At 40.3% G+C, this 27,644-nt stretch overlaps 1 protein-coding gene across 1 annotated transcript in view; it reads right to left on the bottom strand.

Moving 5' to 3' along the window:
• The window catches only part of NUP205 (nucleoporin 205), a 73,949-nt gene extending 46,736 nt beyond the window's left edge, over positions 1-27,213 (bottom strand). Inside the window, exons 1-10 of the mRNA XM_075011241.1 lie at positions 27,186-27,213; positions 23,037-23,179; positions 21,519-21,690; positions 20,716-20,860; positions 13,956-14,115; positions 8,757-8,985; positions 6,996-7,160; positions 6,011-6,186; positions 2,152-2,268; positions 340-477 (exon numbers count right to left, since the gene is read on the bottom strand). Of these exons, the coding sequence (XP_074867342.1) occupies positions 340-477; positions 2,152-2,268; positions 6,011-6,186; positions 6,996-7,160; positions 8,757-8,985; positions 13,956-14,115; positions 20,716-20,860; positions 21,519-21,690; positions 23,037-23,179; positions 27,186-27,213 (1,473 nt within the window). The remainder of the gene's footprint in view (positions 1-339; positions 478-2,151; positions 2,269-6,010; positions 6,187-6,995; positions 7,161-8,756; positions 8,986-13,955; positions 14,116-20,715; positions 20,861-21,518; positions 21,691-23,036; positions 23,180-27,185) is intronic.
• Positions 27,214-27,644: the final 431 nt, after the last annotated feature.

Here is a 27,644-nt window from a genome sequence, read left to right as displayed (position 1 = left end):
CGGAGCATCTACACAGTTTTTTTGTTGACAGGAACTGTCAACAAAGGCATTAATCCTCATTGTGGAGAGGCAGAACGCTGTCAGCAGAAGTGCTGAGCTTTGTCAATAGTGTAGAGATAGCCAGTGAGAACACTACACTAATATCTTGGCGATGTATAACAGGTTCTTAAGACCTTCTGAAGGTGGTTTTACCAGTTCCTCAAAAAATATGTTTACTCCTCTCTATTCCAGGAGCTATTGCTGATTCCAGTCTGCAGCTTTTAGTGCCATCACACCGCCTTGGGGGAAAAAAACATTTTCCACCAAAAACAATCAAGGAAAAAGTTAAATTTTGCTAACCTGGCGCTGAGGTGGTCTCTGATGGGCTACTCCAAGGTAAGAACCCATAATAGTGGAGCTTTGGAGAGGTTCTGAAGGACACCAGTACTCAAGAGCAAGTTCCAGATTAAAGGGATCCTTCCTGTACAACTCAGCAATCTGTAGGGGAACATCAACAAAAAAATAAGTTTCTAAAGAGAATAAATATCAGTGCAAATAAAAAGGCCAAGATTTTAACCATGAGGACTACTTCAGCACAAGCTGCAAAGAGAGGAAGAAAAATCATCTCATGATTAACACATGAATTTTTAGGTCTTTCCTTCCTGAAAAATGGTAGCTTTTAAGCAGCAATGTAAGAACAATCCATAGCTAAAAGCCCGTATAATTTCCAATTTTTTTTTAATAATTTTACTTTTATAGTTCAATGGTATTTTCCCGCTGTTGTCTATAAAATCCTTGATATCAAAACACTGGTATTTCTTTTTAATTAGCATTTTGGTATTTGTGCTGCAATTAGCTTAAAATAAATGAGCCAATATTGTGCTTAACAGCTTTTAACTGTTCTTTGCTCATATTTCTTTCAGAATAATTTCTGTTTCAAGTTCATCTTATACTTTTGTACCTGACTTATAGCAAGTGCTGGTTAAGAAGGTATTTTCTTTTTAAGCCTCTTTTCAGTGGCTTATAAAACTAATTGTTTTGCAGATTGAAAAAATAAAAATGATTTTAACAAGTCTCTATCTTTAAAATGGTTACAATTAAAACACTTCACACGTCACATGCACACTGTATTTAAGGAGGAATGTATATGCTTTACCACATTGTTTTATTTTTAACATTTATTTCTAAATAATGACTACAAAATGTACATTACCCACACACAATATCTGAATATGTTCACTAACTGAAATAAATACATAAGACCAAATTTATTTCCTTTTAAAATAAGAAACTGAATTGAAAAAGTAACCATTCTATACTCTACTTTTATGCAAGAAAAGCACAAGACAAGCAAGCAAGTTGGTATCAGGTAGTTTATTTTTGACAGCAGTTTCCATGGTGTCATTGTCATTACAGATTCAGTCCAATCTCTTACACCTTCAACAGCTACAGTAACTGCAGTTGATATTGACGACCCTGAGGCACTGCAAAATCCTTAAGTGCCTTCTCAATCACCAAATATTAAATTATACTCAGTATAGTTCTAGTGGTAAGCGTATTTTTAGTGATCTAGGTGTGAGCCATGAGCTGCCCATAGTGGTATGTAGTATCATAAGATAACCTATTGTATAGAACGCTTTATTTGCATACACTCAAATGCTTCAAGAAAACCACTATGCAGTGCAGTCCTTCTACTATATTAGTAAGTATCTGTATGCTATTTTATATTTGATTCACTTTATTGTATTCTATTACTTTGAAAATTGGTATTCCATTGATAAGTATAACTCTCAATTAACCAGACTATTCCATTAACCAGCACACTCTTCCCGTTCCCTTCCTCAACTAGCCAGGTAACAGAGATTCTTACCATACTTTAAATGCAACAGTACAATGTTTATATGTTGACCAAAATAAACTGACATCTATTAGCAAGGGGAAGTCAGGTCAGCAAATTAATTCAGTTACATGACCAGCTGATACAAATGTCTACACCCAATTAAAAAATTGAACATTTGCACTTTCTATGAAAAATAGGTAAGGTATACCACAAAGTCTTTTTATTCTAATAATGTGTTTTGCTGCTAAAGTATCAGAAGTTTTCAATAGGAACTCCCCTCCCCATCCCCAAGCAATCCTTTTATAGCAACATAATTAAGAAGCAGGGCTTACTAAAAGCATAAGATGTTCCAGATCCCGTCGAAGAGAAATAGGTGGCTCATTACCCATCTGCATACTCATGTGGATCATACGAGCGTCTTCATCTGCACGGTTTCTCAACTGTTTCACCTACACAATTTATGAAGTGGAGAATATTTGTTTATTTTTAGCAAACCAAAATTATCTTCAAGTTTACAAATACCAGCATAGTTTTATAAAAACAAATAAAACAGATTTTAACACTCCTTAGCCTGTCCTTAAGAAAAATGCTATTATAACAGACTGAATTCCATTATCAAATTGCAGAGTTTTTCCTTTAATTTTCTGTTTAAATTATTACCATATCGTCCAATTGTAGGAAGAAATTCTCAGCAGTTTACAATATAAATTAGATGAGTAATGACCAATAATATGATAATCACAATGTTATGTCCATATGGATTCCTCCCCTTCACAGCTGCTATGGAGTTTTGATCCTCTAAGACAGGGGTCAGAACCATCGGTATGCATACCAGTAGGGGTACAGAGAGGCCTTACATTAACTCATCTAGGGTGCGTCTACACTTGAAACTAACTTTGACATTAGGCACTACATCGAAGTACCCAGCAGAGAGTCTACATGCATCTTCCTTTACTTTGAAGTTAATTTTGAAGTAGGGAGCCCAACTTCAAAGTTCTTACTCCATTCCCAGGAAAGGAGCAGTGCCCAACTTCAAAGTTTAACTTTGAAGTAGGGTGTATGTAGACGCTCTACTTCGAAGTTGCTTACTTTGAAGTTGTACTTCGAAGTAAGCAACTTTTAAGTTATTTTTGTAGTGTAGACACAGCCCTAGATACTTGCTTAGTTTTATAAAAAGCACAAATACAGTGAGTACAAACTGAAGTTTCCTGCTATGTTCAATTACTTGTATATATTATACACTCAAACAGAAGTACAAAATGTATATTCCAATTGATTTATTTTACAATTACATGGTAAAAATGAGAAAGCAATTTTTCAGTATTAGTGTGCTGCGACACCTTTGTATTATTATAATTCTGTTTTAAGGAAGGTGCAACTTGGAGATACACAAGAGAAATCAGACTTCTGAAAGTTGTACGATAGTCTGGAAAGATCGAGAGCCACTGCACTAAGATTCGGTAGTGGTGAAGGAACCGAGAGTTAGTTGGACTTGCTCCACCCATTACGCCCTCCATTAAGGGGACGTAGTTCAGGTGTCTGAGGTTCAAGCATGATTCCATAAAGCGCCATACAAAAGAATTCCATCTTTTTGGCATGGAGAGCATGTGCACCAATAGGGGGATCCATGTGGACAAATATTTAAAAAAACACCAATAATATCTGTGGAGCCAATAACTAACAGAAATATCTTACTTCCTGTCTCTCAATGTACTTAGCATCTGCAACAAGAATCTGATCCAAATCAATAGGAGTTTTTCATTGGACCTAAGTCTGATTTGGATCGGGCCCCAAAACAACATCCTCTAACATTTTCCATCTGGAAATCTAGATAGGAGGTTGTGGAATCTCCATCGCTGGAGATATTTAAGAACAGGTTAGATAGATGGTTTAGATAGTACTTGAGGTCCCTTCCAGTCCTAGTGTTCTATGATTCTATGATTAAGTTAACTTCTGAACCCATTCTCAAAAACTTAATTATATTAATACATTCGTGTACATGGAGTATAGAGAGAGAAAACAGACAGAGCATTACAGAAGACATATGAACAGACTCGAGAATAACTGCAGTATGATGGGAGAGAGAAAAAAAATCTCCTCTAATGGCAAATTGTGCTTCTCTAATCCATTAGAATTCTCCGAAAGCGTTAACAAATTACTGAATAAAAGAAAACTGACATGAGGCTTTTTTTTAAAAGCTTCTAACAAAAGTACCTCACTAGGGAGTACCACTGTTATGAGTACACTGGGCCTAAGACATAATTAACCTGCAGAACTCTCTGCCAAAATATATCATTGAGGAAAAGATTTTAGCAGGTGAAGCACTTATATGGATAATGAGAATGTTCAAAGTTCTATAATGTAATAAAGCATATATATTCCATAAATCAATAACTAAGTTAACGGGGACTGGAAGGGATTCTCTTACATGCAAATATTCTTTAACTGTCTAACTCAGAAGTAACTGTTACTGGCCACTGAGAAAAACAGGATTTCAGAATAGTGGCTGTTTATCTATTCTGGTACTCTATACATAGCAGTGTTCTGTTACTAATTAGAATCCCTTTGCACCTTTAAGCTATAGCTTTAAGCCAGCCCAGGGCTGTAGCCAAAAGACATTATTATATTGCAACTATTCAATGGATTGCATAAAATGAGACTCTCTCCGAAGGGAAACATCTGCATCAGACAAATGACCTTTGTTTACAGCCTTAGAAGCCCAAAGCTTGTTGAAGCACTTTACTCCTCTCTAATGCTATGTCTACACCAGAAGCATCTGTCAACAGAGTTGTGTCAACAGAAACTCTGTCGACAGAGTGCATCTACACACAAAAGCAGATCAACAGAGCAATCCACTCATCAACAGAGGACAGCCAGATTGCCCAGCCCCCTGTCGACAGAACAACTGACTGGAAGCTCTGCAAACAGGGATGCCTAGTAAACCAGAAGTCCTCCCTGTCGACAGAAATGTCTAGACTAAACTTGTGTTGACAGAACTCTGTTAAGAGAATGTTATGCCTCAAATTTTTGAGGGATAACTGTCGAGGCAAAAGCAGAGTTCTGGCGAGCCTCCATTGAGAGAAGGTTTTATGAGCATAGAGGCTCCCTGAATTCTGTCAACAAAAGGTCCCTTCTGTCAACAGAACTCTCCAGTGTAGACACAGCCTAAGTGTTTATACAAAGTCCTTGCAGATGTGAGCTGAGGAACAGAGATGAGACTGTGTACACAGGATGCTTACATTGACACTCCCAGTGTTGTACCTGCTGTGAATTAAGAAAGACCTTTAAAACAGTTGACCAATTAACACAAACTATGAACAATAAATAAGTGAGAATTTAAATTTAACAGTTTACAATATGGCATACGTGCACTCAACAGGAATTTTAAAGGTCAAGAAATGACCTTTTTTTCCCCTCAGACATTCTCATGCCAGTCTAAAATTACTAGAGACAACTTTAGGGTATGCACATAAAGATTTAAAATGAAAAAAAATGTGCAGCCATCATTTGTTAACTCAACTGGATGCACACCTTTGACATAATGGACACAAAATAAAGTTTTCACTATTACTTAAAAACACATTACACTTTCTCTGAGTTCCTGCTTTCAGTGCATTTCTAAAAGGTCTTAAATGAAACAGCTCACACTGCTACAAACACATCCTTCTCATCTTTGCAGCACAAGGGTTTCAACTCTTGTTGAATCAAACTGTTGTGATTTCCATAGGAACAGTATTCTGCCGCAAGGATGGATCGCACCTCTCCCATACACATATCCAAAACATATCTCTTCCTAGCAAAAAATTGAAAAGCATTGACAGAGTGTGGTGGGGGTCACTGATCTTTTCCCATTCACAAATGACTTCAGCTGTGACATTATGTCTATATGGGACACGGTGGGGGGAGGCATTTACTAAAAATTGTAAATACTATCACCTGAACAGTTGGCTTTTAAAATTTCTCTATGTTTTAGAACACTGTTTGGAAATTCAACTAAAAACTATATTAATTCCATAAATCAAATACTTAATTCCCAGTTTTCTGAATCCCAGTACTTTAAAACCATAGGGATAGATTATAAAAAATTTCTATCTTCAGATTACAAAAAATTGCTATTTGGTCTTGCACTTGACCTTTGGGTTACACGTTCAAAATGCTCATCAACTTCCTGTCCACATACAAATAACTTACTTTCATTGGCATGAGTGCAAGGAAGTCTGTGACAAGGTTATGGATTTTGCGGATGTAAAATTCTTCCTGGTAGAAATTTTCAGATCCCACCACAGATTCAGTAAGGAACAAGAAGACATTATCAGCAATTGCTAGCTCTGCCATTGCCTCATCTGCCTCAGTGAATTCTGAAAGAGCTAGAAAGAATTAAGAAGGTGGAAAGGATGAAAGAATATAATATATCACTTATCAAAGTACGCATGTTTCAAAGTTCCTGGCTAACTTGCAAATCAACATAAATGTTTACCATGTAAGTCTCTGGATGTTCAAAACAACAGTGAACTGTCATGCCAATTCAATGTCACTGCCAATACTTGAACTCTGATCAAAGACAAAAGTGAATGACCCACTTAGGTCTCTGAATAAGTGGAACCAAATTCATTTAGCTGGACTGTAGGACCCTATTATTTATAACAATCAAAAACTATCCTTTAAAGACCCTGAGTATTGTGAAATTTAATTATGACAACTTCACAAAAAGGATATTCTGGAACTGATCAAATTCTGATCTCCTCCAGCATTTAATAAGTCCACTTCTTTTAGACAAAATACTATCCACTGCTCTCAAATATCCTTTTGGCAGATGATGGGTGTTACAATTTCCTGCTACAATGGAGATGTCCTTAATTCATAAAGGCTATAACACAAACTGGAATCTATTTTTATTTTTTATTTGTACAGTTACCAATATAGCGCAACAACTATTATGAAATTTTATTTTCCTCACAATATTAATTTGCTATTAAACAGATTTTATGAAGTTTACATCATAAACCAGTAAGAATTTCCAAACCTGTATATATTTCAGATTAATATAATTTTCAGTCAAAATCTCAAATACCAGTGCCACAGTTCTATGATGCAGGGCAGTCACAGCTGCTCTAACTTGTAGTATTAAGGGGCTCTGAAGATTTAGCTACAGCAGTTCCACTACAGATTCATGTACCTGTCACATCAGACAGTTGGGATATTCCTCTCAGTGTTAGCGCCCATGCTAATCTAACAGTAGCTTGGAGTCCCGGTAGCTTCCATGGTTGAGATTCCTGAAGACGAGTGTGGATTGTTGCTATGTACTGTCTCTCTGTTAATAAGGGGAGCTGGAGCATCAAATCTGGAAAACCAAAGTGACTCATTAAATTAAAAAAATGAATCAGTAAATTCCCATTTCCATTAAAACACATATGAGCAAATCTTGAAACATAGAGCCTTGGAGAACAATTGTAGCTTCATTCTCCAGTTAGCAGTTAAAACAATAATTCTTACTTTTTTCATCTCTTTAAACCGATTAGTTGAGTTTTTCAAGCAGTCTGAAATCCAAACAGTATACAATAGGCATTCATTTAAAAGTTTTGTTACTTTTACCATATATTTTACAATATTTCTCTTTCTAGGTAATAGAAAAAACAGGTAGTCTGTGGATGCATGTACAAAGCTATGAAATAAGACAACCACCACACTAAGTCAAACTAAATGACTCCCAAAAACCAAAACTTGACTCTAACAATGTATGTTCCTCAAGCAGAAACCCACAAAAATCAATAGGCCTTGCAACTAACTCTGAAAGGTATAAAGGTTGAACTCCATCAATCCAAAAGGGAAATGGAATGTCACACTTTCCCCAACTAAGAAGGGGATTGTCCATAATTGCACATTGAAACAATTGCATTAATGTGAAATTACTTAACTTGCTTGTTCCTCCTGTATTTAAAAAAAAATCCATAAAGTTACTTTTCTGCACTGTTAGAAGTTAGAATTTACAAGAACACATCAAAATAGTTGTTCATGTAACTGCACCATGTTGGGTATACATATAAAGGTATAAATGTAAACAACACAATGGATCTTAGAACATTATAGCTGTTCATCTTCAAAATCGTTTAAATATGAATGAATTAAGCCTCAACATCCCTATCAGAGCATTCTCAGACTCATTTTATGTGAGCAAATTAAGTCATAAATCATTTGATTGACTTACCCAAAGCCACAGAGGAAATGAGTGTAAAAATTCAGGATTATAAATGAAGACTGTTCAAGATTAAATCTCCAGCACAATACTCAGATCAGGCCCTCCCTTTCCTACTCACATAATTGAATCCATTTTTTTTGCATCTAGTTTCAAGCACAGGACTACAACTAGGATTCTAGACAACCTTTACATTTCTACTTCAGGGCTGCATCTACACTACAGGGACAAAACTCATGGAGCATCCACAATACAAATGCATTCTGTGAGGAAACTGTCAAAAGAATGCAGCAGTTTTCTTGGGAGAGTTAAGTCACTCCAATACAAGGCATAACACCTCTGTTGACAACAAAACTGTGTATACGCTCCAGGGAGCCCTCTGTCAACAGAAAGGGCTTCCGGTTCACCAGGCAGCCCTGTTTGCAGAGCTTCCAGTTAGTCGTTCTGTTGACAGAGGGCTGGGCAGTCTGGCTGCTCTCTGTCGACAGAGGCCGTCATCAGGGGAGCACCTATTAGTTGTGGGCACGTTCTGTCCACAGCGATTCTGTCAGGAAATATGTCCTAACAGTAACTTCTGTCAAAAACACTCTGTAGTGTAGACCCAGCCAAAAAGCATACCCCACTCAAGCATGATACTTTATTATAGTAAATAATTATTAGAATGTTAGCTTTCATTGTTACTATCACTAATAATTTTTGTGAAATAATGAAGTACCTATTTCCACAATCTAAGAAAACCATTACCTTCCCGATCCTCTGTGCTCTGTTCCAGAAAACTGACATCAAAGCAGTACAGAAGAGCCATGAAAAGAGACAAGTTCACACCATCCAATGAGCCATCAGCTTCTACTGTCACTTTCTCCAGATAACTAATAAGGATTAAAGTATCATCCTTGCTCAGTGGAGACTGGCAGGTCCAGACAAATAGGCTTTCAGCCAATGACTGTCGGCACTCTTTGATAAGGTCAGAAACCTATTTAAAAAAAAATTCAAATTTACAGTTATTTTCATATAATTATCTTGAAATTGTCCAAGCTTGGTCAGTCAATACATTCAGGTCCAATTATGTAAGTTTATTTGGAATCCCAAATGAATTCGTGAAATTGCTATTCTTTAAAATATTGTTGAATCAATTAGCATTTATCTTTTGATATATACATACCATCACCTTTAACATGAATGGGGTTTATATATGCGCATAGAGAGGACCCTACTAAAATTTATGGCCCAATTTGGACAATTTCATAGCCAGGAGTTTTAAAATTAGTCAAATTCATGTTTTCAGATCTTTACTCCTTCAATTTTGCGAAACTGGGGTCCCAACCCAAATGGCAGACAACGTGGGAGGGTTGTAAAACTATTGTGTGGGGGGAGGTGCTGGAGATTACTACCCTCACTTGTGCCTTGTCACTGGCAGAGGCTCTGTCTTCACAGTTGGGCAGCCAGGGAGGAAGGATTCCGGCTGGGCACCCAGCTCTAAAGCAAGCCTCACCACCACCACCAGTGCAGAAGCGATGGTCATGGCACATGAGGGATGGGTTCCCATATGTCCAATTTTCCCAACAGTCTTTTTTTTGCCTGCATAGAGAGTTAACAGCTGGTGCCACAGCCTCCCCATGCAGGAAGGTGACAGATGGCATTGAGGAGCTTCCTGCAGCTGGAGGAGATCTTGGCAGTAGGTCTGACTTGCCCCTGAAGCAGCCCCTGCAGGGGAAGAATAAATCTTGTCCCTTCCCATCCCTGGCCAGGACTAGCAGCTGAAATCCCAAGCAGGGTAGGAGCCGCTGGCTGGGCACCAGATTGCACAGGGAAGATTAGATGGCACAGTCCATAACATGTTTCACGGTTTGAATTTGGTGAGGCCCTTCATATACAACTCAGTCTGAATGTGTACTTCTTTTAAGTCTTCACTAATGCACAGTACAAGATGTATAATTCACTTTTTCCTCTCAGCGTGTTCTAAATCTGTATTAATATTCAAAGCCTTGGTAAGATTTCTGACAAAAAAGACTTCTCTCACAAAGTTAATGCCTCAATTTAATATTAAACTTAAATAAGATTGCTCACTGACCCAAGATATCTAAAAAGGTTGCTATTTGTCATAAATCCATTTTAACACATTACAGATGAAGCGGCATGGTCTATATAAAGGTTGCCCATGCATTTCCATGCCAATGGCATGATTTTCAGTTTCTTGCATTTTTTGGAAAGTAGTTCGTTACACTTATTTTCTGACAAGCATCAGATCATTTGTTTTTTTATCAAGGTTAACCAAAAGCACGTACAGAATGATACTATTATTACAGGGGGAAAATCTGTGCCAAACTAACTGCATCAAAAATTCAAAATTCTGCACACAATATTTTTAAATTGTGCACATTTCTGCATGTTGTCATAATAATACAAAATAATCATGCAAATTTCAATAATTTTGACAACTGATATATACTACAATACAATGGACAGAGAGAATAGAAGTGAGGAGCACTGGAGGAAATCCCCAAACTCCTTCTAATAGTAATGCTGTAAGGTCCCCACGTTCAAGAACTTAATATTTGTGAATTCAATTATTCATGAGTGGCAGCTTGAGATAGCTGCTTCCCTGGGCTCCGGAGGAAGGGCGCCCACGGCCACCGCTTCCCCAGGGCTCTGGGTGGGGAGCACCAGCAGCCACTGTTTCACTGAGGCTCTGAGCGCCCCCTGTATTCATAAAAATCAACATTCATGAGGGTTCTGAACATGGAACCTTCACGAATGTTGAGACTCTACCATGTGCCTACTATTCATACATTTCTTCTAGTTATTAGTCAACAAATATTTGCAGTCATATGCTATATGTTACATCATTGGCAACTGAAGAGTAAGTGAAGACTAGGGAACCAAACTCATGATTTGTATTGGCTACCGTCTCCAGAATATACTTCAGTCCAAAAATGCAGACTAATCACTAAAGCATCGTAAGCATTTATAAGGCCATACTGTTTGTTACACCACTCTGGCAATGTAAAGAAACATTAAAACTCTTACACCTGTTTTATGGTCCTGAGGGAATTCACAAAGTCAGTGGGAACAGTTTAGACTGCTACATTCAGCTCTGCTTGAGGGGCCACAGCCACTACCTCTATGGAAACACCCCGAAGGCCTGCTCCTATGCAATCAGTGTGTCTACAATAGCAAGCAAGAGTGAAAATATCTCTCTCTCTCACACACAAATGCACGACTGTCCCACTGCTCCTCCCCACCTACCACAGTTATTTACATCTGTAAGGGCTGTTCTGAGCACACAAAAATCAACCTCTCAGCACTGCTGGGGTAGGATGCCTGAATACTCTTGTGACTTCCCTCGACTTCTGACAGGGAAGCAATTTTTTGGGGGAAGAAATAAACCCAGAGACACCATGAATTCTGTGCATGCACAGTGATGCACAATTCCCCCAGGAGTTTAAATTCTACTGAGGAAAATAGTGCAAATTTTGGCACATCAGGGTAAAAATATAATCAGGCAGGCCAAAAAGGAATTTGAAGAGCAACTGGTAAAAGACTCAAAAACTAAAGAGACTTTTTTTTAAATCACATTCAAGGCAGGAATCCTTCCAAAAACATCAGCATGGCCACAGGACAATCAAACTGCTGAAGAAGAACTCAAGGCTGTTGTGGAGAAGATAAGTAAACCACTTCCATTGCTCATAATGTGAGGGAATTTTCTATACTGGAGCTGTTCTTGTTTGGTAATGAATCTGAGCAACTGTGTCAGATTGAAGTGTCGAAAGTGGTTCTTCCAGGAAAAAATGATAAATTAAATAGTAGAAAGTCACCAGGACCAGACTGTATTCACCTAGAGTCCTGACAGAACTCAAATACAAAACTGCACAACTAATAACTATGGTGCGTAACTTTGTGCTTACATCGATTCTGTACCAAATGACTGGCAGACTGATTTTTTTAAAAAGGGTACAAAGGCAATCCTGGCAATTGCAGGCTGGTATGCTTTAATACCAGGCAAATTAGTTATAAAGAACAGAAATTATCAGATACATAGATGAACACAATATGTTAAGGAAGTATTAAGCATGGCTTTGTGAAGGGAAATTAAAGAATTCTAATGGACTGGTGAGGCATTAAGGTGTCAACAAGCATAAGAACAAGGGTGATTCAATGGATATAGTGAACCTGGACTTTTCAAAAAGCCTTTGAGACAACAGTCCCCTCACAAAAAGCTGTTAAGCAAAGTAAGTGATTACAGAATAGGAGAGAAGGTCCTTTCATGCATCAATAACTTGTTAAATAATAAAACAAAAAAGCAGTCACATAGCAATTTTAAGACTAACAAAATAATTTATTAGGTGATGAGCTTTCCCAGGGCAGACCCACTTCTTCAGATCTGGAGACAGTCCTGTACTGGAAATAATGTTAAAAGTGAATTGGCATGACAATTCCATAACAGAGACACAAACAAAAAAATTGAAATGAGAACTGACAAATCACGTATATAGGACAGAAGGGGGTAAATTACTTACTGTAAGTGTCTGTTGAGTGACTTGCCTGAGATCACTACGAATATCAAAGATGGGGATGCTGTCTTTGTAATGCATAAGGTAATTCCTATCTCTACTGAGGGCAAGTAGCAAAGAATAGAATTTGAGCATAAACTCTAGTTCAGATGTTTCCCTTTGTTATCTGGTGTTAAAGCCTCTCTGTTTTAAGATGCATATTCTCAGGCTTTTTCCAGATCTGATGAAGTGGGTCTGCCCCATGAAAGCTCATGACCTAATAAATTATTTTGTTAGTCTTGAAAGTGGTACATGACTGCTTGTTTGTTTTGCATCACACAATTTTCATTGGTTTTCTTCTCACCATCCAAAAACTATGATAGGCACAGGTTCCTGCTTCCTCAGACTGAATCCTTTACTTGATGTAGTGCCCTACGCTAAAAGCTGGAACAGTCTGACTGATCTATTTCTGCTCACTATCTGATCTCTAGAATGTCCTAGACCGGGGTAAGCAACCTGCAGCTTTTTAAATAGTCATTTGAGGCTCCAGATACTGCTGCCACTGACTCCTATGTGGCTCTCTACACAGCCCCTAACAAGAGCCCACCGGACAAGACCTGGCCACAAAGCTTGCACAGGTGGGTTCCCCGCTCCGCTGGCAGGCTACCAATCCCAGGACACGAGAGAAATCTGGGAGGTACACACAGCTCTTTCAGCAATAAAATGCTCAGAACCGTGGGAGCGCTGCGTGCCGCTGTGCGAACGTGTCCTGGGCCCAGCACTCTGAGGGAGAAGAGTGTGGCGGCAACAGCTCCAGTGATTCACGGCACTGGATTACAGCTGTGTGGAGGGGGCTGGGCGTGCCTGACTCTGGAGGAGGGGAGGGGTGATTGGGTTAAAGAAGGAGGGGGGGGCTGAGGGTATTTTTTTAAAGGGGTACTTAATTTAAAAAGGGGCGGGGAGGAGTAGAAAAACAGTGGTGTGGAGGGCTGATGCAAACATTGCTTCTTTCTGCTTACGAGCCTATCCCCAGGTGCAGCATTTTCCTTTTCCTCATATGCTGTCCAATCCAAGGGTGAAAGAAACAAATTTCTAACTGGTACAAATCATTGTGTGTGCACGCTATTCTTAAAATGGGGTGACAAAGTACAGTTTGACCGTACTTATTAAGGACTGTCTCGTATTCACATGCACTGCAGCTCCTGAAGTATTGATTTTGCAACTAAATTTGAAAAAAAAAATGGCTCTTCTCACTATTTTGGTTGTCCTAGATCCTGCCATCAATCAGTAAATGGAATGAACAGCAGATGAAGAGAAAATGATCTAAAACCACAGTACCTCTTACAGAAATGAATAAACCACTAAGATTTTATTCCAGAGAAGACCCACAAATTTAAAACAAAATATTCAGCACTTTAATCTCTGCAATAACTTGGCAAAGTGATTCCCTTACCTCTTTGCGATGTTTCTCACTACCCAGACCTCGCTCTTTCTGTAGCTTCTCAAACTCATTATTCACATCGATATGAGATACCAGAGTTAGGATCTTGTGAGTCAACCCCTGCTCCATCAGCTCATCTGTAAAGCGTGTTGTCATGGACACCAACTCTGTGCTATAACAAACAGACAATATATTAGCAACTGAAACAACAAATAATGCTATTCCTGATCACAGTAGAAAAAATGCAATTAATATAAATATACCAAAATTACTTCATACCTGAGAGAAAATAAACAATAAATTCTGCACAGAAACTAACTAAAAGAGCACTGAACACTAACCAGTAAACCAAGTTATCTCAAAGTGTTATGATGAACAGACACAAACTCTTGAGGTCATGCAATTCCAGCATGTGTGATTCAGGACACTATTTAAAAGATCAACTAGTGAAGTTTTTTGCAAAAAGATAGAAGCACAAGTAACCTATAGGCTGTAAAAAACACGTCAATACTGTAATTTTTAAAACATGCATGTTCAAACCACAACACAATGCAAAGGTACTTGCACGTGTATTTTAAACTTTGTAAATTATAATTTATACAACTATAATCTAATTCTTTTGAGATGAAACTCACTCTTATTGAACACTTATTTTGGTCATTAAGAAGATAATTAACAAATTCAGCTCTGGTATAAGCAAGCAAGCACAACTACACTAACACCAAAGGAGCAGTGCAAAATTTGGTCCCTGTCTAAAAGCATTTATAAAAATGTGAAGCAGAGAGAAGGGGTGGTACAATATTATTGTTAGTTGTACAGCACCACAGATATATACCAGGTATCTAGTCAAATTCTTTCTCCAGAACAACTTGTAATCCAAGTTAAAACCAGAAAGATCATCAGAAAGATCTTACTTGCCATTTCTCAATCAAGAGCTCAACTAAGTGTAACATCATTTGATCAGAAACGTCTTCCATTTGACTATCTAAACTGTGCTTTTGAACACTGTTGCACGGGAAACACAAAGAACTCCAAGACACAAAGTAGCTAAGACTATGCATGAAGTATACTCTAGAGGAATAACAACATACACACAAAATTATCGCATATATCTATACTAGTACAATCTTCTCAAATAGCAGATTTCTAAAAAACAGAGGCTACAACTATACTTTCCAGGACTGTCAACAGCTGCTGTGCAATTTTTGATATACCAATTGTGTACCTAAAATCGATTTTGCAGCCATTGACGTTGGTCCCTGTCCTCACTGCAGAATGTTGGCAGAAGTGCTCCTCCCACCGACCTTCCTTAATCCTTGCGGTTCACAAGGAGTTCTGGGGTAAACATTGACCCTGGAACGCGCTGTTTCGTGCATGCGCAAAATGGCGTTCCAAAAGATGGAACCTAAGCACTCAGTCTTCCACAACCAGTGTAGACCTAGTCTAAATCAAACAAACAATTTGCCCTTCCTGTCTGGTTGCAGCTGGGTCAGAGCAGACAGAGCCACAATAATCCTCAATAATTCTTGCAAGTGAACGAATTTCCACAGCCTTACCACACCATCTAGGATATTCATAAACTGATTAACTGTTTTATACTAAGGTATTTGTGATTACACTATATCTCAACTCAGTACAAACTATATTAGTATCACCTAGCTCCACAGAAGCAACCAGCCAAGATCTGCTTTTCTGAATACTCAGGCTAAGTCTACACTACAAAATAAAGTCAATTTTATTGAATTCAACTTTTTACCACTGGATTTTATAAAGATGAGTGTCCATAAATGCCCAAAAGACAACATAGTTTGTCTCCATTGTATCAGCAATGTATTGTGGGTACCTATCCCATAGTGTCTTGCACCGCATTCTGGGGTTTTATGCCAGTGTCTTATGTGAAAAAAATATGCTACGAGTGCTTGTGGGTGTCTGATGTTGTCATGATCATGAGGGTTAGCCAGCAGCCTGGGAGTAAAAGGGTTAACCTCCTTAGCCAGGTGGGGTTGGCCTATAGGAATGTAGGTAAGAATTTCAAACTGGGACAAAGGAAGTTTTTGGCTCCTCCCTTTTCTGTCCTCTGGTCTTTCTTCTTCTTTCCAGCCATGAGGGAGAGAGAGACAGAATATCTCCCTCTAAGAGCATGCCCTTCAAAGTTTAGATAAATCCCTTAGGCTTTATTGTTTTATGGTTTAGGAAGTGGGATCAGATGTCTGTGCACTTTTTAGAAATGTTCTTTTACTCTCCTTGTAACTAAGTTCGAGGCCCATGGTGGAGACTCCCCATGTGTTTTACTTTGTGACTCTTCCATCTAGTCATGAGGCTTGCAACACGAATATTGTTGTAATAATAAAAAAGTTCTCTCTTTTTCTTTTTATTAACCTGGTATTGATTAATGTTTGTGTCCTGGTTTTTACTTTTGGGGCTGAGATTTCCCAAGTAGTCTCTCCCTGGTTTCCTTATTATTACTTGGGTGCTGGCAGTGAATTTTATCCCCAAAATCTAAAGCTTTTTTTAGGATTTTGGGGGGGAAGTTTATACCAATACCTGGTAGATAAGGTTTTGAGGGTACTTTTGCTGCCCCCCACTTCTGCATTTGTCTTGCTAGAGTGGGGAAGGAGCCATGACATGGTGAATGATTATGCCCCCAAGTCCTTGCTGTTGTCAAACAAAGGGCTGGACCAAGGAATTTTTTTAGGAATTTTCCAAAAGCCTGCCCCCTAGCTCACACCACTGAACAGCAATACCATGGATCCTGAACAGCTTATTGCTGGTGCACAGTGTGTTATGGCCACTTCCTGAAGTATTTTACGAAAGCAAGCCAGTGTGAGGATGAGGTGGATGCAGATGATTCGGATGATGACATTGAAGGACTGGAGACCAAGAATGCAGAGCTGCTGACTGCCCTGAATGCGTTGCTTACACTGGAGTGCCAGTTCTGGAGACGTGACACCAGCAGAAACTGATGGGACCGCATTGTTTTTGAGGTCTGGAATGATCAGCACTAGCTGCAGAATTTCTTCCTAAGCAAAGCCACTTTCACGGAATTTTGTGATTTGCAGCAAGTAGCAACTGCTCTGTCAAAGTTTGTAATGCCCAACAGCTACTGGTCAATGGTAAATCAATTCAGGGTGGGCAGATCTACAGTGGGGGCCACTGTGACCCAGGCAGCCAATGCAATCTGTGTGTTGTACTCTCCATAACATTTGCGAATGAATGAAAGGGGGGAAAAACTTCATGCCAGCCTAGGTTGCAGAGGCAGATGCCATGAGCTGGGCTTATGCACAGCTACACAGAAGGGCATTCACCAATGCACATACAGAAGTAACTGCAATCAGGGAGACTTTGAAAAATAGCTTTATTAATGACAGCCAAATGAATCTACTGCATTTAACTATTGTGACACCACTCCAACCCAAAATGATGTGTGCTTGACCTGTCTGACAGCACCTCCAACTGCACCCCATCCCCTGTGAACCAACCACCACCACGGTGGTTTTCACAAAAACATTCTTTTTATTTACAAGTGGAAGGGTGAAGGGAATCCTGGCATCATGTGCAGTGGAACGTGAGCCTTTTGCAAATTGGAGAGGGCGTGGGCATGCCCTCTTGTCCGTTCCCCCCACAAAACACACACATTCAGGAACCCCCATGGCGGGGGGTGTCATCAAGCCATATTGAGGGGAGACCAGGCAAGAGAGTGTGGAAGTCACATAATGAGTTGAACCGGGTGTCCCTCAGCAGCTCCAGCATGGAATGTAGGATTTCAGTTTGCTCCCTGACAGCTGTCAGGAGCTCTGCTGAGTCCTTGTTTCTGCACTGGAACATAGTTTGCTGTCACTGCTGTGTCCATTTCTGGTTAGCAGCGGCTGTGTCTCGCTCCATCAGCCTTTACAAGTTGTTGCAGGACGATGTCCTCTTTGGATCTCTTTTTTTTGCCCCATCGCAGCACTCCTGTCTCCCCCCCCACGCATGGCCTCTTGAAGACAGCGAAGGTCAAAATGTAGATACAGTTTTTAAAATGTGACACAAAGCCCTTATCCATTGAATTAATGGGTCTCTGTTTGACAATTACTGCAACTTTTGTTGTCCAAGGCCACTTTTGGCTTCTTAAAGATGACAATGAATCAATCAGAGCAGAACAGCAGCTATTAGTTATCCAGCCCATTTCACTACAGACATGGTAGGATCTTGTTAGCTCATGGATGTGAAGGGCAGGGTCAGCACAGCTCGGCAGCCATGCAGGCTGGGAGAGAGGAGGGGAGGACTGTCATCCCTGTAAACTGCTGAAAAAATGTTTCTCAGTGGCTCCTCTTCAATCCTGTGCTGGGGAAAACCCATTTAAAGCAGGTAAACCTCATGCTGGTGTCCAGGAGAAGGATTGGCAGAGCCTAGCAGCCTCCTAGCTGGGGGTGGGTTTGAGTTCACTGGACACTTGGCCGGCTGCAGGAGGGGAGAGGAGTGCAGGAGGTCATCCCTGTAAAGTGTAGAAAAAAGATTTCTTGGCGGCTCCCTTCAAATCCTGTGCAGGGATAAAAAGCCAGCAGTGTGGTGGAAGGGGAGAAGGCCAGGAGAGCCTGCTAGCCATGCAGAGCAGAGAGACGCAGAGCCTTCCAGCCATGTGGTGCAGCAGGGCAATCCTTAAAAATTTAAATGGCCGGGGAGCAGTGTAAAAAATTCTGATCAAAAGTCCCATGCTTCTTGTAGGTTGCAAAAAGAGACATAGGCCTCCTAAAAATAATACAGTGAAAAAGAAAATATGCTCACACTGTGGAAAATTTGCCAGAATGCTGTGTGGTGCCATGATACCAGATTACAGACTGGTAGCCTGCTGGGGCAAGGTGTCCTATTGTGGAAGCCGCAATAAGTCAGGTCTCCCCAAAAATCTCGTGCAAAAAATAAAGAGAGTACGTGACTGAGACCTTTACAGAGATCACCAAAAAGGAAAGTGCACCATCCCTAGAAATATTAACAGATCCATTGAGCCTGAGCCATGACGCACTTGTAGCAGTTTATAAAATGTGCTCCATGGAAGTAAACCTATACCCCAACCCTCTTGTAGCATTCTAAAAAAATACTCACCAGAAGAGTACTCTGCACCATTGCTGTACACCAGAGCTTCAGATGCTGATGAGGAGGGGACTGGCTCCAGGTTGAGCGTGAAGAGCTCTGGGCTGTCAGGATCAGTTTCCTTGGGCGCCTGCTGAACATCAGCATCATCCTCTTCCCTGGTCTCCTGCTCCCGCTCTCTGCTCCCACCAGAGTCCTGAGGGCAGTCTCCCGAAGAGTCCTTGTTAGCTTCGGGGACCATGGTTTAGTCCCTCCCAAGAATGGTGTCCAGCTGCTCATAGTAGCAGCACGTCTTGGAAGATGACCCAGATCACCCATTGGCTGCTCCCATTTTGAGATAGTTCTGCTTGAGTTCCTTTACTTTAACCCGGCATTGCTGAGCATCTTGGGTATACCTTTTCGCAGTCATGACCCACAAAATCTTCTCATAAATGTCCATATTTCACTTGTGACTTGCAGTCTGCTCATCACTGATTCTTCACCCCACACAGAAATGAGATCCAGGATCACATTACGGCTCCATGCTCTTTTGTGACCCTGAGAACTCAAATCCTGAGGAGAACCCTAAGATGTCATGATAGTTAGGCGGCCTGATGTGATGGCTAAATGCAATGGATGGCTCCTAGGTGTGCTATCCACACTGGTCAGAAAGAAAACAAATTCAAATTCCCCAGCTTCCTGTTACCTACTTCCTGCACACTTGGACAGCAACACAGGTGAAAGTGGCTAGAACGGACACCTGTAGGGCACTGTGGGATACCTGCGGGCCACCCGCAGAGGACAACAAAATCAATTAAAAGTAACGCTGTTTCCACACTAGCATTAATTCAATCTTTTAAATTCAAACTTGGCATTATGCCGCGTCGGAGGCGCAGCACAAAAAAGTCAACCTTAGCACCCCTTAAAATCAACCTCATCATATTTGCAGTGAGACAGTCACATTGTAAAATTGAGTAAAGTGCCTTAAAATCGACTTTACGCTCTAGTATAGACGTAGTCTGAGTGTGTTTTGTATTTTACCAAGAGTACCTTATATACACATATTAATTTCTGCAGTAAAAATTACATTTAAATAAAAATTATTCTCTGCTTCCCATTTGGCAAGAGGCTTCCAAAGGCAAAGTACTCAATCTCTGTAGTGGACATAAACACTTCACATCATGTTTGAGTGACTACCACTTGTCAGCGCTTTGAGTAGCAATAACTGGCTTTGCAAGGAATGGCATCTGCCACAACACAGAGCCGGAGGTGAACGAGTATATAGGACCAGAAGTAAAGGGTTCTCCAAGATAAATACTTTTTAATTGGTTACAGAAGAATACTGGGCTGAAAAAGATAGAGCAACACCCTCATATTAAAGTAACAGAGAGGTAGCTGTGTTAGTCTGTACTCCAACAAACCAAAGCAGCAGAGATGTACCACTTTAAAGACTAACAAAATGATTTATTCAGTGATGAGCTTTCATGGGACAGACCCACTAATGAATCTGATGAAGTGGGTCTCTCCCATGAAAGCTCATCATCAAATAAATCATTTTGTTAGTCTTTATAATGCTACATTTCTGCTACCCTCACATTAAAGTGACCAAATCCGAAAATTCTTACATCCTCAAAACCCAACCAGCCTAGACATCACCAGTGGCCAACACAAAGAGCCTTTTAATGTGACTCACAGCCAAGTCTCCAAATATAACTAGAAGACAGACCTGAGCTCCAATGTCCAGGTCTTGCCTCGTCGTGACTGGATGAGGGCTCGCAATGAATTGGCAATACATCTCTTTCCATCCCAGTACAAAAGAACAGCCACTAAACCCCTTGTAAGTCCAGGAAAATGAGGTTGCTGGTGCTCCCCTGCAGAATGAAAAATACAGAGCCACAAAACAAATAAAAAAATCCAAACCTCTCAATTTACGTAAGCAACCACATCTTTGGATCTGTAACTATATTTAAATTACAAATCCAGCAAACTACCCTAAAAGTGAAGTACACAGCTGTATTTTAGGCATCATCATTCCATTTGCTCTAAATCTGATTTTGGGCTTTTGCTCTTAAAACCCAAATTAGGCTAGCAGAGGAAATATTATCTTATTTAAAAGAAGAGAAGTACAACAATCCTATAACCAAGTTCTGAGTCCAAATTATGTTTGCATGCAATTGTTCAGCTTACCCTCTTAGTCTGCACAAGTGTAAGTAAACAAAAATGTAACTGTACTTAAGGAATTGCCAGCTCTCTACAGATTATTTCTTCTTTCACAATGACTAAATAAAAAAATTCAATAAATTCAAAATATTTTTCTACTGCATTGCAATGCAAGGAATAATTTTAGATTTTTATGAACATCTTAGAGTGGATGCTAAAGCCTAGTCCAAAAGTGCACTTAAGCATGTGTTTCTTGAAGTAAACAAGTAGTTTAAGCAAGAAGCCTACAAGCACTGAATTTCCCTAACTCTCAAAATGCAGTTAATGTTCAACGAAATTTTTGTCCCCCTCAGTTCAGTGACTCCTTACCAGCTAAAAGAAGTTCAACAGCTGCAAGCTCTCCGATATCAAAGAGGTCACTCAGGATAAAGGCTTCTCTGATGAGCTGCTCTGGCAAAAGTCTGGTACCCTGCTGTCCCTGGATGGCGACCCCTTCAGTACTTGCTTTCTGAATCTTCTCATGCTGTTGCACATTCTTTGGCTTAAAAAAAAGTAAACAAGTTCCCAAAATGGCAATATGCTGAACAATTATTCATTGCTGTCAGAGCTGATCTGAGAGCAAGTGGAGATTGTTACATTAATACTTCTTTACAACTACCACTCTGACAGGTTAGGCTTTCATCACAAGCACTGACTACATTTTTTACATTCAGAGAGTAAAGGTGTCTTCACAGCATAATGTAGAAAATGGATTTTCATGAGGCTATAAGCAAAAACAATCTTATAGCATAAGTTCTAGTGCTTACTTCATTGAGAATTATGTGAACATACAAAGTAGCTTTTGACATATTTTCCCCGTAAGAAAACAATTTTACCTCAATGAAAGGCATTGTGAATGCTGATGATAAACTGTTAAAAAGAATAATTTTTACAAATAATATATTATTCCTTTTTTGGATGTTGATCAAATGCTAAAATGTAGAGAAACAAGACCCTGTAATGTGTTATTGTTAAAGCCTTCAAGCTATCAGCTTTACAGATAAAAATTAAGCGTCTATTACAAATGTTGCAGGACAGTTTTTTTTTTTTCCTTACCATACAGTAGACCCCCAACATACACAATTTCGACTTACACGTTACTTGCATTAACGTGAGTCGAAATTATGAGTGATGGCGAGCTGGGAACCAGGGGGCTGCCTGGCTCCTGGCTCCCCTCCACTTGCAGAGCCGGGAAACAGTCTGCCGCCTTGTTCTCAACTCCTCACAACTTGCACAAAATTTGAGTTACACATGATTGCCCAGGAGTGCAACCTATGTGTAACTTGGTGGGGGGTCTACTGTAATGTTTTTTTTCTAAACAGATACATTCTCCTCCATCAGGCAAAAACTAAATAGGTTTCTCCATTTCATGCCACAATCTTCAAAAGGAGCATCCTACGTATTATTTTCAGATGGGCACCTGATTTGCCTGCTGGAATACTGAAGTAATTGCATGATAAGGAAGAAAACAAACCACACAGAAATAACTGTGTGCTCAGTCTCAAAGCATGGAGTAAGTACAAAAACACATTGCTGCTTGATTGACTGAGCTGAGGAGATTGGGGTGGATAAATAAATTATTTCTCTTGGAACAGTCTGAAAACCAATGAAGAAAAACGTATGCTCAACATGAAATTATTTAAGTGTTCAAATGCTAAAGAAGTGAGATAAATAATAATCTTTCAAGTTATTTTTATTCTTACAGCACCTGTGGGTCCCAACCAGAACTGGGACTCTATTTTTGCTAGGCACTGGATAGTTTCCACCCGAAAGAGTAATTTTTTTTTGAAGTCAAGACAAACAAAGTACTCTAATCACATCCTAACAAAATAAAGTTATTTTAATTACCGGATTTCTGTACAGTGAGATAAAGTCAGGTTTATGTTTCTTTAAAACCTGGTCCAGGAGATGGATAGCTTCAGGTTGCCTTTTCCAGATGGCATTTACCACTGTTTGCCAAATATCTTTGTATGGACCCCACAAACTGGCAGCTAAGAATAAAAGTTTGAAAAAACACAATCATATTGAAAGTGGGAAGAGTAGAGGAAAGATTATTTCTCCACACAGAACATTCTAGAAACAAATTATTATTTACATTTACTGTATGGCTCAACATGAAAATTAATAAGTTATGCACAAGGACTTTTTACATTCAAGAAGGCAATATGCCACTGAATAAAGACATTTTGGGAGGTAGAAATCTCCTTGGATTGGGTAAGGAGGGGGCAGGGAGTGGAACAGAGATGAAAATGACGGCTGACCAAAATGGAGCACAATTAGCAATATCAGAAAATATAAATGAACGATGTTCTGCATACCGTAAATGCAATCATCCTTTTTCTGATTTTAACAGAAGTACAGTCTGAAAGGGGATTTTGATTCACCAGATAGTACTATACTAATAAGATTTTTCCCACATTTGTGGCTGTCATACCATGTAATGATAGGAGAGTAAGAAATAGAGTAAACAAAACAAAGAATACCAAATATAGCACTGAACTGATAAACATCTGACAGAAGTGTAAAATTTTGACTGTTAATATTTTACAGATAGATCCTTAGATGTAAATAACCCAGGGTTGTGAGTTCACTCATTGAGGAGGCTATTTAGACATCTGGAGCAAACAGGAAAAAAAATAAAGCAGGGGGCAGCGGGAAGAATGGTGCTTGTCCCTGCCCAGGGGGCAGGAGACTGGACTCGATGACCTCCCGAGATCCCTTCCAGTTCTATGAGATGTGTATCTCCATATAAATAACGCATTTATCCTCTACAGCAATAAACATATTTATAAAAGTATGAATTTGTTTTACAATCCAAAAAAATTAATGAAGTAGCATTATCTTAACATACTAATATGCTTTTCCCAAGTATTATATTTGGAAGCCACGGTATCTTTAAAATGTGTGTTATTGTGAAGTCTTACCAATTGTTAGTCAGGCCAAATCTCAAATTCTACTCTCCTCTTTCACCTGTTACCAATGGCACAAGTTTTGCTGGAAATGCTAAATTTTAATTTGGATGAGTGATCTCTCCACATTAGAAAGGATATCCTGAATTAAAATTTCTTTGCATAGGGAGGAAGGTTGGAAGCTTACACTAAAACTTTCTTTCAACAGCACATGCACAAAAGCAGCATCCTATGTTAGTATCTATCAACATCAAACTTAATATACAAACATTGATACCACAATGCAGAATCATTCTTCAAACTAGACAGTCAAACCAGCAACAGTATGAAGGCATGATATGCATATTAAATAATTCCTTCCTACAGTTTGAGGGTTTCCTGTCTCCCTACTAGAGTGATGGTTTCCAAAAAAGCTCTCCAAATAATCATCCACCAACTTAACAATGAAATGCCAAACTTTTGTTTGCTGGATATCGTTCATATTCCTGAAACAACTTTCAAGTTCTTCCCAAAACAAATCACCATCAAGAGTATCAACTGTATTATTATTTTTACGTCAGTATGCTTAGAGGCCACCAAATCATGGATTAGGGCACCACTAAGCTATGTATTGCACATCACTAAGATGGTCGCTTCCCCAAAAAGCTTTCAATTTATAATCTTGTCTGCATACAAAACTTGAAATACTTTAACTAAAACTGAATTGGGCTAGTTTTCATTGCAAAAAAATAAATATGTCAGTGTAAACTCATGGCAGAGACAAAGCACAGATAGTTTTTAACCTCAATGTGACTACTAGAAGTCCAGCTTATTTGATGATAGCAACCTGAAAGGGGCTTCCAAAAAGGATAGAGAGAAGCTGTTCTCTGTATTGATATGACAGAATGAAGAGCAATGGTCTGAAGTTGCAGTAAGGGGAGCTCTAAGTTGGACATTAGGAAAAATGATTTCACTAGGATGGTAGTGAAGCACTGAAATGGGTGACCTAGGGAGGTGGGGAAAATCTCTATCCCTAGAGGTCTTTTTTAAGTCTTAGCTTGACAAAGTCCTGTCCAAGATGATTTATTTGGGGTTAGTCCTGCATTTAGCAGGTGGCTGGACTCCATGACCTCTTGGAGTCTCTTCCAACCGGATGATTCTATGTTAGTAATGAGGGATATATCTCAACAAACTACGTGAGAAACAAACTGTCCATCCCTTATTTCCACTACTAGTTTACACAGAGATAGTTAAACTTTTTTGCAGTGAAGACACAGATTTAGTTAAACCTAATGCAATCACTACATACAAGCTCGCAAAACAGTTTACATGATGCCTATGTCAACCTAGTTTAAGGCAACTAGTAATTCACCCTAGCCAACAAGTGAAAGTACTAGCAGAGTGAAACTGACAATTCTGATCTGTTTCCCTGTTTCTAAACTGTCTTGGAAATAGCAGCAAATAGAGTGGAATCATGTCTATTTTACTCCATTACAGCTGGAGGAAGACACCAAAACTTGTAGAGGTGGGAAAGAAACTAGGAAAGACAAAAAAGAGAGTTCAAAAAGAGGGGAGACCAAAAAAAAAGGAAAAGGAACAAAAAACTTTCAGGGAGTGAAGCATTTTCCACTCTACTTCATCCAAAAGATGAGAGAGACAAAAAAATGACAGAGCACGTTTCCATGATGTATTAGCTAAGTATGGATTCTTCCAGCAGGGTTCAAAAACAGAACTTCCCCCTAGCTGGACTGAGGATGGTGGTGTACATTCATGTTCATGTGCATGTAGTGTTCCGTTACAAAGAGTACCTTTGGCTCTGCTGTAGCCCCATCATCCTCTTCCATAATTTGCCTAAGTGTTTTAGTTATTTATTTCAACCCATTGCAAAGATTCTTCCTCATGAAGAATAAGCTGCATGGTATGGTTCAATTTGCAAAACATGCACATTTCAATTTAAGTGTGGTAGTACTGCCACTGGCATCACATTTTTGTAGGGTGAGGGCAAAATCTAGTTTAACTATTTCCAATTTACAAATACAACTTTTTCAGAAAGATTTGGATTCAGATCTTGGTAATACAGGGGCTGGAGAGAAAGTCCCTGCACCCATCATGCAGGACACAAACACATGGAACTACAGGGCAGGAGGTTCTGCCCATGAAGCATTAGCTTCTTCATGTTACCTGGGTTGCAGCTATCCCTACCCCCAGCTGTGGAAGAGCAGCAGAAGGAAATGCTGGTTGGAGGCTTTTCATCTGCTGCTCTCAATGGCCACAATTCTGGCCAATGGAAACAACATAAAAACACTGCCTCAGAGTGGGGCAAGCAAAGGGAGTGTGTGCACCCCCACCCCACCCCACCCCACCCACTCACTGCCCTGCCCCCAAACCCTGCAACCTCAACCCACTTCTGAACCCTTCCTCCCACCAGACCCCCCACAACAGCCCCCTCCCACAAACTGAATCCCCACATTTTTGGTCCCACCCCATAACTTAGGGAAACCCCAAAATCTACTAGCCCCCAGGTTCCCACAAGAGCTAATCTAGCCTGAGGGAAAGCTGTGAATCCCGATGCCACCACCCCTCGTCCCCGCCCATGGGACTGAAACACGGAGGGAAGTGAGGTGTCTGAGCCACAGGGTTCCCATATAAAATAAGAGACCACTCCTGAGCGAGTGTGTCTGTATCAGTATCCACCAACCCGCGTCCATTCACGCACGGTGCGCTGCTGGAGACCGATACCCCTAAGCTCCGTCTCCAGAGTGGCCTCTTTTCCGAAGGGTCAAATATGGTAGCGCTGCTCAGGTGGGGGCCGCATCAGGGAGGGGTTCGGGGGGGGGGGGGCCCCACCAACGCCCCCCCCCCGGGGGTAGAGGCTCAGAAACCACAAAGCAAAGGACTGCCCCCCGCGGCCCATGTATTAGACTGCCGGGGGAGAAGGGCTGCTGGCGCCGCCTCTTTACCGGCCAGGCCCACTGGGAGACTGGACGGGGCCACACATCGCGCCCGCGACCCTGACCTCAGCTCCAGGGCCCGGGCGGGGCAGGGGCAGCGCGAGCCGGGACAGTGCCGCGCCACCCCCTAATACCGACCTCGCGTTCGGGCCCGTTACCTGAATTTACCGCCAACAGCGCCGCCATCTTGGAAATCCATGAACAGGCGCCTCCGCGGAGAGGCCCAGAAAGAACTAGAGGCGCCGGACGCGCTGCCTGCCTAGAAATACCGCTTTTCCTCTCCACTTGAAGGGGACGCTACTCCCCCGCATACCCGTAGTACGACGATCCCTATTATATTGATAAATTATACATTCACTCCAACCGCTGGTATTGGGGCCCCTTGAGACAGGCAGGGCTGACTGGCAAAATTGGGGTCTTTGCGGGTAGCAATGCATTCTGGGAATTGTAGTTCATTTCTGAAGTCTGGAAAGTTACGCAAAGAACTGAACTAAAATTCCCAGGTAGCCCTTCTCTGCTCTTTATTCCGGTTGAAACTTAATGGGATGTGTGCAGGACCTTTATTTTGCTCATTATAAAACCATATCAATAGTGACCCCATTACCATTGCACAGCCT

Source organism: Carettochelys insculpta, chromosome 1 (genome assembly GCF_033958435.1).
Source record: "Carettochelys insculpta isolate YL-2023 chromosome 1, ASM3395843v1, whole genome shotgun sequence".
In the NCBI taxonomy this organism is placed as follows: Eukaryota; Metazoa; Chordata; order Testudines; family Carettochelyidae; genus Carettochelys; species Carettochelys insculpta.
This window is presented reverse-complemented; position numbering and strand designations above follow the sequence as displayed.